Below are 14,146 nucleotides of genomic sequence, written 5' to 3'. Positions count from 1 at the left end.
ATAGCTGATATAGCTAACTTGCTTAAACAAATGTGGTTTCTACTGACAATTGAGATGTACAACATATGGCATAAGGGGACGACGAGCAGAGGAGAGGCAATCTGTAATTTCGATTAAGACATTAATGAGCGAGCTAGGACGGACCTAGTCAATCTAACTATTTATTCAGCACTTTTGAAATGTACAGCAATAGAATTCAGAACATGGCCCGTTCTTACATTATTCTCCCTGTACACCAAGTCAGAACCGTAGGATAAGAAAAGGGAGCCCATAAGCAGACAATTAATGCTCTTACAATATTCAATGATTACATTTCTCTAAAACAGGCTATAGGCTACATGTGCACCACCAAGTCAGAACAGTAGGCTAAATTATGAGGGGAAAATTGACCAAATTATTAGGGTGAGGCACATGGGCTACTAACAGCTTACTACACAACATACACTTAGTATTACTTTCTTGGCTACAGTATACATATCTCCCTGGCATATTACACAATTTATGCAGCAGCACAAAATACATTTTTGGTCTCACCTTGTTGTGCTCACTTGAACAGGAAGGTGGCGCGGTGGACCTTTGTTGGCAAATTTTGTCATCAAAGTCTGGCATTCCCTGGATTTCTGGTGGTTTCAAGACAACTTGGAACTTGGGAAAAAAAACTAAGTTGAATCATGATGACGTCAGTAATCTTCAGGTTGGGGCTCTAAAAAGAGGCCTGAGTTCCTGACTTGCAAAAATGTATTTTCCCAGTCGGAGCTCGTTTTTTTCAGAGTTCCCAGTTTTCTTGAACTCACTGATGTCTGAGATTTCCCAGTTCTGAGTTTCCATGTGTTTTCAGCAAGGCTGAGCTCGGCATAAGTCATGCTGGATTGACAGCATGGCCAATGTTGAATGTTTATCCTTTTAAGCTTGGAAAAGAGACCCTTAAACCCAGACTTGGACCACACACCCACTTCACTGAATAGCAGGCTAGTGATTGCTTTGCAATGCTTGCAGTTAGCCACTGATTCCTTCCAAACTACTCATTGTTGAATTTGCAACTTGTTGTGTAATGTGTCCAATGAGCACCAATGAACACCGATATGTTTTATCTATAATTTCTCTTCATATGACAAGTATTGAAAAGGATTTGCCAGTAGATTGTCGACTTGATTCATGATGATGACTGCTAGCTTGCTAGCTAAGATTTTGAAAGTATGATGTTGACATGATCAGTCCAATCAAAACTACTGTAGATATATATTGTGATTTGACATAATTTTATCTGTGGCCAATGACCTTGAGGCTCCTTGGATGAGCACTTCTAATGTACCTCTATGGCAGCACCCAAGGGTTTGAATTTTCAAGCTCTATGAGTGACAGAACACTGAGCCAATCACGGTGCAACTAGAGAACATTACCAAACGCACCACCACAGAAAGCACTGAGCTAGGCTGAAACACCTGCATTTTGGAGCTGCCTTACTCAAGAAAACAAAAAAGAGAACAAGTTTGTATGCAGCTTTATTAACTCAATGATGATATTTTTTACATTGTTTGAAAACTGATATGTGACATATATTAATGCCAAAATAATATGCAAAACAAGCAACAACAACAAAAATATACACATTACCAGTTAAAAGTTTGGACACGCCTACTCATTCCACGGTTTTTCTTTATTTTTACTATTTTCTACATTGTAGATTAATAGTGAAGACATCAAAAGTATGAAATAACACATGGAATCATATAGAAACCAAAAAAGTGTTAAACAAATCAAAATATATTTTATATTTGAGATTCTTCAAAGTAGCCACCCTTTGCCTTGATGACAGCTTTGCACACTTCCCACTGAGATAAGGAGACACCAGATACTGACTGTTACTTCTGATTTTGACCCTCCCCCCTTTGTTCAGGGACACATTATTCCATTTCTGTTAGTCACATGTCTGTGGAACTTGTTCAGTTTATGTCTCAGTTGTTGAATCTTGTTATGTTCATACACATATTATTTATGTATATGTGCCAGAACATACATTTTGCAACTCCTATACGTCCAAGATTGCCAAAAACAACACATTGACTGCTTGGATAGGATTTGCCGTTTTTGATAGTAGTTGTCCTTTAATTATCCTTTACATGTATAAATTGTATAACAAAACAGAGTATACACATATTTGTGCTACAAATGGGTGGCACTGGGTCTGATTGGCAGGATTATTTGAAGAAGAACATGGGTGCAACCCTCAGATCACAGTGTGCACTGTGGGGCTACATACCAAATGGCACCCGATTCTCTATATCAGGGCTCTCCAACCCTGTTCCTGGAGAGCTACCCTCCTGTAGGTTTTCAATCCAACCCCAGTTGTAACTAACCCAGTTTTGTTTATCAACCAGCTAATTGTTAGAATCAGGTGCGCTAGATTAGGGTTGGAGTGAAAACCAACAGGACGGTTGCTCTCCAGGAACAGGGTTGGATAGTCCTGCTCTATATAGTGCACTACCATTAACCAGGGTCCATAGGAGTCTAGTCAAAAGTAGTGCACGATGTAGGGAATAGGGTGCCATTTGTGACGCACATTAGAGAATGCCTCTAACCTCTGTTTTACCACTTCTGTTTAGCTTAGCATGAAACCAGGGTTCTACAACCACTAGCAACACCCATATGCAGTAGGATTCTTACTAGGCTCCTATTAGCCTGGTCTCAGATCTGTTTGTGCTCTTGCGTGCTCCATTGCTGTCATTGTCAAGCCAAACTTGACAATGACTGCCAGTCAGTTGGCATGATAGTATAAAGAGGCTTGGACTCAGGCTCCTATCAATCAATATTTCTCACAGCCAATGATCAAGACTGTCATTTGAGATGTCATTTGAAATTACATGTTTTATGCCGCCGTGCCTCAGCAACAAAAACAACTAAAAATAAAAGCGTGTACTGTATGACAGAGTGATAGACTGTTTCGTCAACATGAAAGAGACGGCATTGGTGTTTCTCTACAAGTAGGGTGAGTCAACATGTTTTTGTACTTGCATGAACGCGGCGCGTAGAACAGCTTCTATCCCCAGGCCACAAGACAACAAAATAGCTAACAGAATGGCTACACRGACAATCTCAGCTGACCTTTGTATTTTATGCACACSCGACACTGACACTCCAACACACACAAAACACGCACACACATTTATTCTGACTCTACACACATGCACATATAATCATCATATAAGCTGCTGCTACTCTGTTTATCATATATCCTGATGCTTACTCGCCTTACCACTATAGATATCTACCTCTATCATTCCAGTGTCCCTGCACAATGTAAATATGGTATTGGAACTGACCCTGTATATAGCTTCTTATTTTCTTGTGTTCTTCTTATTTTAATATCTTGTGTTTTTTTTGTTGTTCTATCTTATGTTATTTTTAGTGCTACACTGATTTTGATTACTGGATTGTTGGGTTTGGAGCGTTGCTGAAAGGCATTTAAAGTTTCCACACCAATCATTGCGACCAACGAAGCCAGCAGAAAAACACGATTATTGCAGTAGTGTCTTGCTGTGGTCTTCAGCAATCTCTTCATCAACATTTCCAAGAAAGTGTCTATTTGTGTGTGTGTGTGAGAGAGAGAGAGCGAGCGAGAGAGAGAAAAAACAGAGACTGAATGCATCAAAAGATTCATAGAGCGTATCAAAACGACAAGGTTACAGTGAGGAATGAGGAAATTAAGATTTTTTTCAATCTGTCAAAAGCTTATCTTCCCCTTGTTCAACTGACTAGTAGGTGTGAATGTAGGTGCGTCAGTGCGTTTGAATACACACCCATCATAACTACACTCATCACAACCAGCGCAACAAGTCTCACAACGTGAACTCTGCACAAGAAACACTGTTGCATCTCACAGCGGAGACAAAAAATCTCAGGTAACGTGTGCTTTTATTTGTAATCCATTCATTTTAAATGTTTAATTCAAATGTACTGAAAACAATATTAAACGCAACATGTAAAGTGTTTTATGAGCTGAAATAAAAGATCCCAGAAATGTTAGATACGCACAAAAATATTTCTCTCAAATGTGCACAAATTTGTTTTACATCCCTGATGGTGAGCATTTCTCCGTTGCCAAGTTAATCCATCCACCTGTCAGGTGTGGTATATCAAGAAGTTTATACTGGGGACAATAAAAGGCCACTCTAAAATGTGCAGTTTTGTCACACAACACAATGCCACAGATGTCTCAAGCTTTGAGGGAACGTGCAATTGGCATGCACATCGTCCTTAGCAGGGTCTTGACCTGACTGCAGTTCGACGTCGTAACCAAATTCAGTGGGCAAATGCTCGCCTTCGATGGCCACTGGCATGATGGAGAAGTGTAATCTTCATGGATGAATCCCGGTTTCAACTGTACCGGGAAGATGGCAGAAAGTATTTATGGCATCGTGTGGGCGAGCGGTTTGCTGATGTCAACATTGTGAACAGAGTGCCCCATGGTGGCGGTGGGGTTATGGTATGGCCAGGCATAAGCTACAGACAATAAACATAATTTCATTTTATCGATGGCAATTTGAATGCACAGAGATACTGTGAGATGGCCATTCATCCAGCGTGATAATGCACGACCCCATGTCGCAAGTTCTTCCATGACCTGCATACTCACCCATTGAGTACGTTTGGGATGCTCTGGATCAACGTGTAGGACAGCGTGTTCCAGTTCCCGCCAATATCCATCAACTTCGCACAGCCATTGAAGAGGTGTGGGACAACATACCACGGGCCACAATTAACAGCCTGATCAACTCTATGTGAAGTAGATGTGTCACGCTGCATGAGGCAAATGATGGTCACACCAGATACTGACTGGTTTCCTAACCTCGCCCTTTTACCCTTTTAAAGGTATCTGTGACCAACAGATGGATATCTATTCCCAGTCATGTGAAATCTATAGATTAGGACCTAATTCATGTATTTCAATTGACTGGTTTCCTTATATGAACTGTAACTCAGTAAAATCTTATAAAAACATGTTGCATTTACAGTGGGGCAAAAAAGTATTTAGTCAGCCACCAATTGTGCAAGTTCTCCGACTTAACAAGATGAGAGGCCTGTAATTTTCATCACAGGTACACTTCAACTATGACAGACAAAATGAGAAATAAAAATCCAGAAAATCACATTGTAGGATTTTTAATGAATTTATTTGCAAATTATGGTGAAAAATAAGTATTTGGTCAATAACAAAAGTTTATCTCAATACTTTGTTATATACCCTTTGTTGGCAATGACAGAGGTCAAACGTTTTCTGTAAGTCTTCACAAGGTTTTCACATACTGTTGCTGGTATTTTGGCCCATTCCTCCATGCAGATCTCCTCTAGAGCAGTGATGTTTTGGGGCTGTTGCTGGGCAACACGGACTTTCAACTCCCTCCAAAGATTTTCTATGGGGTTGAGATCTGGAGACTGGCTAGGCCACTCCAGGACCTTGAAATGCTTCTTACGAAGCCACTCCTTCATTGCCCGGGTGGTGTGTTTGGGATCATTGTCATGCTGAAAGACCCAGCCACGTTTCATCTTCAATGCCCTTGCTGATGGAAGGAGGTTTTCACTCAAAATCTCACGATACATGGCCCCATTCATTCTTTCCTTTACACGGATCAGTCGTCCTGGTCCCTTGCAGAAAAACAGCCCCAAAGCAKGATGTTTCCACCCCCATGCTTCACAGTAGGTATGGTGTTCTTTGGATGCAACTCAGCATTCTTTGTCCTCCAAACACGACGAGTTGAGTTTTTACCAAAAAGTTTTGGTTTCATCTGACCATATGACATTCTCCCAATCTTCTTCTGGATCATCCAAATGCTCTCTAGCAAACTTCAGACAGGCCTGGACATGTACTGGCTTAAGCAGGGGGACACGTCTGGCACTGCAGGATTTGAGTCCCTGGCGGCGTAGTGTGTTACTGATGGTAGGCTTTGTTACTTTGGTCCCAGCTCTCTGCAGGCCATTCACTAGGTCCCCCCGTGTGGTTCTGGGATTTTTGCTCACCGTTCTTGTGATCATTTTGACCCCATGGGGTGAGATCTTGCGTGGAGCCCCAGATCGAGGGAGATTATCAGTGGTCTTGTATGTCTTCCATTTCCTAATAATTGCTCCCACAGTTGATTTCTTCAAACCAAGCTGCTTACCTATTGCAGGTTCAGTCTTCCCAGCCTGGTGCAGGKCTACAATTTTGTTTCTGGTGTCCTTTGACAGCTCTTTGGTCTTGGCCATAGTGGAGTTTGGAGTGTGACTGTTTGAGGTTGTGGACAGGTGTCTTTTATACTGATAACAAGTTCAAACAGGTGCCATTAATACAGGTAACGAGTGGAGGACAGAGGAGCCTCTTAAGAAGAAGTTACAGGTCTGTGAGAGCCAGAAATCTTGCTTATTTGTAGGTGACCAAATACTTATTTTCCACCATAATTTTCAAATAAATTCATAAAAAATCCTACAATGTGATTTTCTGGATTTTTTTTTCTCATTTTGTCTGGAATAGTTGAAGTGTACCTATGATGAAAATTACAGGCCTCTCTCATATTTTTAAGTGGGAGAACTTGCACAATTGGTGGSTGACTAAATACTTTTTTGTCCCACTGTATATTTATGTTCAGTGTAGCTGAATTCCAGAATAAAGACTCATTTTTGGATCTGGATCTTAAGTGTATTTAACTTGAAATGTAGGCTTACACAAAAGCTCTCAATTTGATATTAAAGATTTGGAAAAGGTCTACTATAGACTACATTTTCATCAACACATGAAAGGTAGAATGTGATTTTGAGCGATGGCTTTCACCTTCACAGGCAAAGCCAGCCTAAAAAAGTGTTTACAATGAGAACAGAGGATGTGGAGAGAGTGAGATGGAGAGATAAACCACATCTCTCTTTCTTATTAGTTTGAGATGGCAGGGAAATGTTTTCAAGCTAACTTTTTGTACAGAAACCACAATGACTAATAATGTGTTCAACAGTTGCACAACAGTATCACCTGTCAAGTTCGTGATCATCATGACTACTAACAACATTACAATCCTGAATGCCTCTTTGTGTTTTCTTTGCAATGTTGRCCACAGGAATTCCGAGCCAAAGTGGACAAAGTGTCAGAACCAGAATCTGAAAGATGACCACTTCCAGCAGCCCTGTCTACTGCCCTCTCATCCAGGCCATGGTGAACGTAAGCGTGCCATCCAACTCCTCGGCCAGGGTGGGGGCTTTGAGCCTGGTTACGGTGTGTCTCCACGGCCTGGTCTCCTCCTTCGGTATCCTGGAGAACCTCCTCATCCTGGGGGTGGTGGGCTTCCGCATCCGCCGCACAGTCATCAGTGTTTGGATCCTCAACCTGGCTGCCTCGGACCTCCTTTCCACAGCCTCCCTCCCCTTCTTCACCATCTTCCTGGCCCGTGGAGGCACCTGGACCCTAGGTACCACCTTCTGCAAGCTCCACTCCTCCGTCTTCTTCCTCAACATGTTCGTCAGCGCCTTCCTGCTGGCAGCCATCTCCCTGGACCGCTGTCTGGTGGTGCTGAAGCCCGTCTGGGCCCAGAACCGGAGGAATGTACGCCTGGTCGGAAGAGTGTGTGGGGTCATCTGGGCCATGGCAATACTCTGTACGCTACCGTACTATCTGTTCCGGGATACTATTCGCCGACATGACGGGCGGGTCATGTGTTACTATAACTTCGTCCAGTACCACCTTGTTAGGGAGTTCGACCTAAGAGAGCTATGTGAGGCTCGCCAGGATGCCCTGGCCTTCTCTAAGCTCCTCCTGGCCTTCATACTCCCCCTGGTGGTCATTGTGGGGAGCTACGTGTTGGTTAACATTGGTATCACGCGGCGTGGCCTCAGAAGGCGCTCTTTCCGCTTTGTGCGGCTAGTGGTAGCGGTGGTAGTGAGTTTTGTGGTCTGCTGGGCTCCGTACCACATCTTCAGCGTACTGGAGGCTGTAGCCCATTACCAACCCTCCCTCCGGGGCCTCGTGTCCCACTGCCTGCCCCCCGCCGCCAGTCTAGCCTTCCTCAACAGTGTGCTAAACCCCATCCTCTATGTGTTCAGCTGCCCGGATTTGTGTGGTAAGATCAGACAGTCTCTGGGAGCGGTGCTTGAGAGCGTGCTGGCGGAAGACCTAGGGGAGTTCTCACGGCGACGCAGCACCCAACACTCCTCTATCGGTGCTTTATAGCTGCTGCTGAGGGGGATGAGGTCCCACAACAACGCCCCCAGCCTGAGAGGAGAAGACTCCAGGGCGGAGGAGGAGCTGGAGCCGGAGTAGGAGAAGCCACACCCTGCTGACTGAGAAGTCTGTCAAATTTGGTTCCGGTCCAGGTTCTGCAACTGTGGGATACATAATGATCGATTGATATGTCATGGAATTTTGAATCAGTATCATGTACAACATACACCCAGAAGTACTGAGGGACATATTTTTTGTGTTTTTACAACGCTTCTCATAGCGTGTTTAATCTACTGATATGTAGATCAATGTGAACTGTAACRTATAGGCTCAGCTGTACGCTAGTATGGTTTTATATTTGCTTGTAGATTTTTTTTACGGTACTCATTCCGAATAGGCTAAATACATCTGGTATATTTMCGATGGTCTTGTCGTTCAGCCTTGACAGACAATCATGAACATTAAAATTTTCCACAAAACTGCATGACGGTCACTTGATTTCAGCTCTACCAGTGAACTGAGAATGCACTGGCATCCCGTTATTCAAACCTCTGCTCTGAAGCTGGACAACCTTTTACTGTACTGATTAAGAGAGAACAGCTGCGAGGAATGGTTTGATTCTGTACATGTGTGTTGGTATATATTTCAGCAGCTGAGGATGGTATACTTTTTAAAGATATATCTGTGATGAATAAATCATGTATTTCAATCGACGTCATTTACTGCGATAAGCAAATGAAAGTATAAAATCATGACAAGCAAACAGTCAAGACATTATTATTATAGTGCATTCATATGACAGTAGTAACTGAGGCAGCTATGGCAGTGCATCAACAGGTAGAGAGGACGGGCACAGCAGAAAAGTGAAGGAGATGGAACGCTATTTCCAATTTCAGCCAGCAACATACATGCTCTTGCCACTGGGTGGCACAACTGCTGCTTTTTKTCCCATCACTAATGCTCAGCAGTCAAACCAGTGGAGTCAGTTCCTTGAGCAAGTCCAACAAAACACAGTAATAGACTGTCTGTATGTCCAGTCTCGCTACACAATGTGTCCTCCTGCTGAATTCAAACTCATCAAGGAACAGGAAACAAGAAACAAAATACAGATTATCCAGGTTATTTCTTCATTCAAAAACAGTTTGTTCAATCGAGTGTTTTTACACATTGTCACTCGGAYCAGGATTCCCTCTGAGACTGAGTCTGACCTGTTTGGGAGCTGTGTGCCCCCGTCCCAGACAGGGCGTTAGGGACCTGCGGAGCTCCAGACGGGCGTTGTGACACAGGAAGATGTAGAACAGAGGGTCCAGCAGAGTGTTGAGGCTGGTCAGACCGTAGCACAGCCGGTAGCACAGGAAAATGGACCGTTCCAACTCGCAGGGGTTGTCTATGAGGAGGAGGGAGACAAAACGGTACCCCCCAACCAGATGGTAGGGTCCGAAGACGACAATGAAGATGACGGTGATGACGACAAGGATGCCAGTGATTTTGTGACGGTCCTGGTTGGAGACGGAGGGCGACTGTTGGAGGGTCACCCCAATGCGGGCGGAGGTGTAACTGAAGAAAGTGAGAAAAATACAAAGGTCAAGGGTCATGTGCGTATCAGATAAATATGTTAGATGTGACAATTTGACAAGACTCTTCTGATAGCCATACATACTTTTCCATGCAAGAAAATGTTATTATGGTGGTTTCTAGTATCTATAGTTACTACATGTATATAAAAGCAACTTAATGTTGGGTGTCTAATATCAACAAATATAGACAAATTGTTATTGAAAAACATTAAAGGGACATACATTTTGAGGAGTACAGGCAACATTCCTCCTTTTCCTCATGAAATCATACATTCAGACAGCCAATCATTCCTCATACTCAGTTTCCCACTCACCCCAGTATACCACAGGGCAGCAGGAACCCCAAGATAACTGTAGCAATCTTAAAGTGGGCATATCTGAGGCTGACGGGGTACTGCTCCAGACACAGCAGCCTCTCTGCGTCGAACACTGATGGAAGCAACCCCCCTAAACAGAACAGGAAGGTCAGCGTCCAGACCGCCACTCCAGACACTGCCGCCACCCGCACCGTCCGCACGCCACGACTACTCAACGGGTGTACTATCGCCAGGCAACGGTCCAACGCTATCAAACAGAGGAACACCACGCTAGCGTAGACGTTGACGTAGAAGACGTAGCCCACAAACTCGCAGGCGGGGCGGCCGTAGGGCCAGCGGTGAGCCCCCTGGAGGTAGAGGATCCATAGGGGGAGGGTGAGCAGCTGGAGGAGGTCAGAAAGCAGCAGGTTGAGGATGTAGACCAGCTGGCAGCCACCCCCACCGGASCGGCCCAGTTGGTACAGTCCCCAGAGGGACAGCAGGTTGCAAGGGAGACCCAGTGAGAAGGCCAGGCTGTAGATGTAGGTGAGACCAAGTGTGTCAGTGTTCAGGGGGAGGTTGCAGCTGTCACTGTTGTTGGACATGGTCTCTGACAGTCTCTGGGTGAGGGCCGGAACCCTCAAAGTCCTTCTACAAGAAACCAGGTGCTACAGTACACAGGTGCTTATATCACCCTCTGATACRGATCTATATTCCCAGAGAGAGACGGTGGTGTGAGAGTCTCTGCATTTTACATCCATTAAATTMATTCACAAATGCAATGGTAGAATGGTAGAAAGGGTGAAAATAGATGTGTTTGACCGAGGAAGTTGTCTCTAATCGAAGTCATCCATAAATTCATATGCTTGTGATCTGTCCATATTGTTTCTATTAGCTCCCAGAGTCAGGTGTCCAGCACCAATATCTTGCTCTGCTTAGGATCTATTGATTGGGTGTCTCTAGTCCTTGTGGAAAACCTGAGGAGAATGATGATGAAGATGATAAAAGGATCATTTTACAACATTCAATCAGAACATTACGCATGCATGTACAATACAACCATGTCAACAGGTGCAATGGTGCATGGTATTCAAAGGAAAACGCACTCAACTAAAGCATGAAAAAGAGATTTAGCACAAGGAAACATTTTGAGAGTCTTTTCACTCACCTCTCCCATACCGTTCCACAGAACCCCTTCTTCCCTCAATCTGCTTGGTGATCTGTGCAGCACAAAGTGTCTGCGTCCTCTGAGGGAACACAGCGTCTTAACCCCAGGGCCTTGTCTGTTCTCTGATCGTTTCCCTAGACAGGAAGCCCACTTCTCCAGGCTTTAACAGCAACATCCTGAGAACACAGGAGAACGCCTTTCTCCTCCTGAACAAAAACACTCACTCCTCTCCTCCCTCTTCCCTCGTTCTCTGACCGTTAGAGGAGGAGAAAGTGAGTGAGAAGGAGAGGGGTGTTATGAGTGTAGGAAAGGAAATTAAGAAATTAGGTCTATGGGGACCAAGGGTGGTCATTTGGGTGATGTGTCATTGGGTAGTTCTCAGGCCCCCTTTGTCCTTACATAATAAAGGTGTAACTGAAATCAGTAATCTGATGAACTGTTATGGATTCTCTTCTTCTAACAATCTGTGAGTTTGTTGTTGGTTGGAGAAACAACTGAGATCTTTTGTTTAGATTCTATAACATATTTCCCTTTTGTCTTCTCTAAAACAATGCATTCCTCAGAGGTGTGTGCGTGCATGAGGTGTATTTCCGTGTCAGAAAGCAGGTCAGAGATAACATGCCACAGAGGCTCTGTGATGAGAGGATCAGCCCCTGCATCGGAAGAGGTGGAAGTGATTGACAGGCTGAGATAAGAGCTTAACAAAGAGACCAATATACACTCAACACTCAACATTCAACACTAGTCTATGGACCAAAGAGCAGGTAATCTCAACATTCAACACTAGTCTATGGACCAAAGAGGCAGTGTAATCTCAACATTTCAACGCTAGTCTATGGACCAAAGAGGCAGTGTAATCTCAACATTCAACACTAGTCTATGGACCAAAGAGGCAGTGTAATCTCAACATTCAACGCTAGTCTATGGACCAAAGAGGCAGTGTAATCTCAACATTCAACGCAGTCTATGGACCAAAGAGGCAGTGTAATCTCAACATTCAACACTAGTCTATGGACCAAAAGAGGCAGTGTAATCTCAACATTCAACGCTAGTCTATGGACCAAAGAGGCAGTGTAATCTCAACATTCAACACTAGTCTATGGACAAAGAGGCAGTGTAATCTCAACATTCAACACTAGTCTATGGACCAAAGAGGCAGTGTAATCTCAAATCAACCTAGTCTATGGACCAAAGAGGAGTGTAATCTCAACATTCAACGCTAGTCTATGGACAAAGAGGCAGTGTAATCTCAACATTCAACTAGTCTATGGACCAAAGAGGCAGTGTAATCTCAACATTCAACACTAGTCTATGGACCAAAGAGGCAGTGTAATCTCAACATTCAACACTAGTCTATGGACCAAGAGGCAGTGTAATCTCAACATTCAACGCTAGTCTATGGACCAAAGAGGCAGTGTAATCTCAACAGTTCAACACAAGTTAATGACTCCTTTCAGATGACAGTCATCTTTACTAAACATTCTCTTATAGCCTTTAGGTGGAAAATAAAATGTACTTTTAAATATATATATATACAGTACCAGTCAAAGGTTTGGACACACCTACTCATTCCAGGGGTTTTCTTTACTTTCACTAATTTCTACAATGTAGAATAATAGTGAAGATATCAAAACTATAAAACAACACATATGGAACATGTAGTAACCAAACAAATCAAAATAATTTGAGATTCTTAAAGTAGCCACCCTTTGCTTTGATGGGTAGAGCGTACGGCCCAATACATCACTGGGGCCAAGCTTCCTGCCATCCAGTACCTCTATACTAGGCTGTGTCAGAGAAGCCATAAAATTGTCAAAGACTCCAGTCACCCAAGTTATAGACTATTCTCTCTGCAACCACATGGCAAGCGGTACCGGAGCGCCAAGTCTAGGACCAAAAGGCTCCTTAACAGCTTCTACCCCAAGCCATTAGACTGCTGAACAATTCATAAAAATCGCCACCGGACAATTTACATTGACACCCCCCCCCACCCTAAATTAACTTTGTAGCTTAGGCACAGGAAAAAAGCCACCGACTGCACAATTGAAATTGTTTGAGGAGAATGGGAGTGTGAGACAATGGTGGCTAGGCTGTATTTTTAACACATGATATCAATGTAATCTTTCTCATCTTGTATTTTCCTTCAAATACTGTATGTCACCAGACTGAAATCCAATAGGTGCTGACAGTTCCAAGATACCATTTCCCTAAGGGCAGTTTGAATAGAAAGAGCTTTTCATAAATTTTTATTGAATCATGTACAGTGGATATCATTAATATTCAACCCCCTTGGATTTCTAAAATGTTATTGTGTTACAAAGTGGGATTACAATTGGCTTAATTTCTTTTTTTTTTGTCAACGATCTATACTCAATACTCGTATAAGCTAACTTTTTAAAGATGAATGAAAAATAAAACACTAATACAATATATTTGGAAAGTATTCAGACTCCTTGACTTTTTTCCACATTTTGTTACATTACCGCCTTATTCTAAAATGGATTGAAAATTTTTTATCATCAATCTACACACAATACCCCATAATTACAAAGCGAAAACAGGTTTTTAGAAACAGAAATACCTTATTTACATAAGTATTCAGACCTTTTGCTATGAGAAATTGAGCTCAGGTACATTTTGTTTCCATTGATCATCCTTGAGATGTTTCTACAACTTGATTGGAGTCCAACTGTGGTAAATTCACTTGATTGGACATGATTTGGAAAGGCACACACCTGACTATATAAGGTCCCACAGTTGACGGTGCATGTCAGAGAAAAAAATCAAGCCATGAGGTCTAAGGAATTAGGGAAGGGTTCCAAAACATTTCTGTAGCATTGAAGATCCCCAAGAACACAGTGGCCTCCATCATTCTTGAATGGAAGAAGGTAGGAACCACAAAGACTCTTCCTAGAGCTGTCCACCCGGC

At 43.1% G+C, this 14,146-nt stretch overlaps 2 protein-coding genes across 2 annotated transcripts; one reads left to right on the top strand and one right to left on the bottom strand.

The window, feature by feature from the left end:
* The first annotated feature begins 3,726 nt into the window (after window positions 1-3,726).
* Window positions 3,727-8,658, top strand: LOC111953481 (prostaglandin D2 receptor 2). Its single transcript, XM_023972785.2, has 2 exons — window positions 3,727-3,899; window positions 7,080-8,658. Exon 2 carries the CDS (start codon window positions 7,127-7,129, stop codon window positions 8,183-8,185), a length of 1,059 nt encoding a protein of 352 aa, XP_023828553.1. The 5' UTR covers window positions 3,727-3,899; window positions 7,080-7,126; the 3' UTR covers window positions 8,186-8,658.
* Window positions 8,659-8,937: 279 nt separating this feature from the next.
* On the bottom strand, window positions 8,938-11,466 carry LOC111953490 (probable G-protein coupled receptor 132). Its single transcript, XM_023972797.2, has 3 exons — window positions 11,218-11,466; window positions 10,068-11,026; window positions 8,938-9,733 (listed from the first exon to the last, which is right to left on the bottom strand). The coding sequence occupies exons 2-3, from the start codon at window positions 10,652-10,654 to the stop codon at window positions 9,337-9,339; spliced, it is 984 nt and encodes a 327-aa protein (XP_023828565.1). The 5' UTR covers window positions 10,655-11,026; window positions 11,218-11,466; the 3' UTR covers window positions 8,938-9,336.
* Between the last annotated feature and the right edge of the window lie 2,680 nt (window positions 11,467-14,146).

Source organism: Salvelinus sp. IW2-2015, linkage group LG3 (genome assembly GCF_002910315.2).
Source record: "Salvelinus sp. IW2-2015 linkage group LG3, ASM291031v2, whole genome shotgun sequence".
Taxonomy (NCBI): Eukaryota; Metazoa; Chordata; class Actinopteri; order Salmoniformes; family Salmonidae; genus Salvelinus; species Salvelinus sp. IW2-2015.
The sequence above is the reverse complement of the archived record's forward strand: the minus strand, read 5'-3'. Positions and strand labels throughout refer to the sequence as shown.

Bases quoted from the DNA above. Each gene is read 5' to 3' on its own strand.
- LOC111953481 (XM_023972785.2), top strand. From the start codon at position 7,127: ATGACCACTTCCAGCAGCCCTGTCTACTGCCCTCTCATCCAGGCCATG.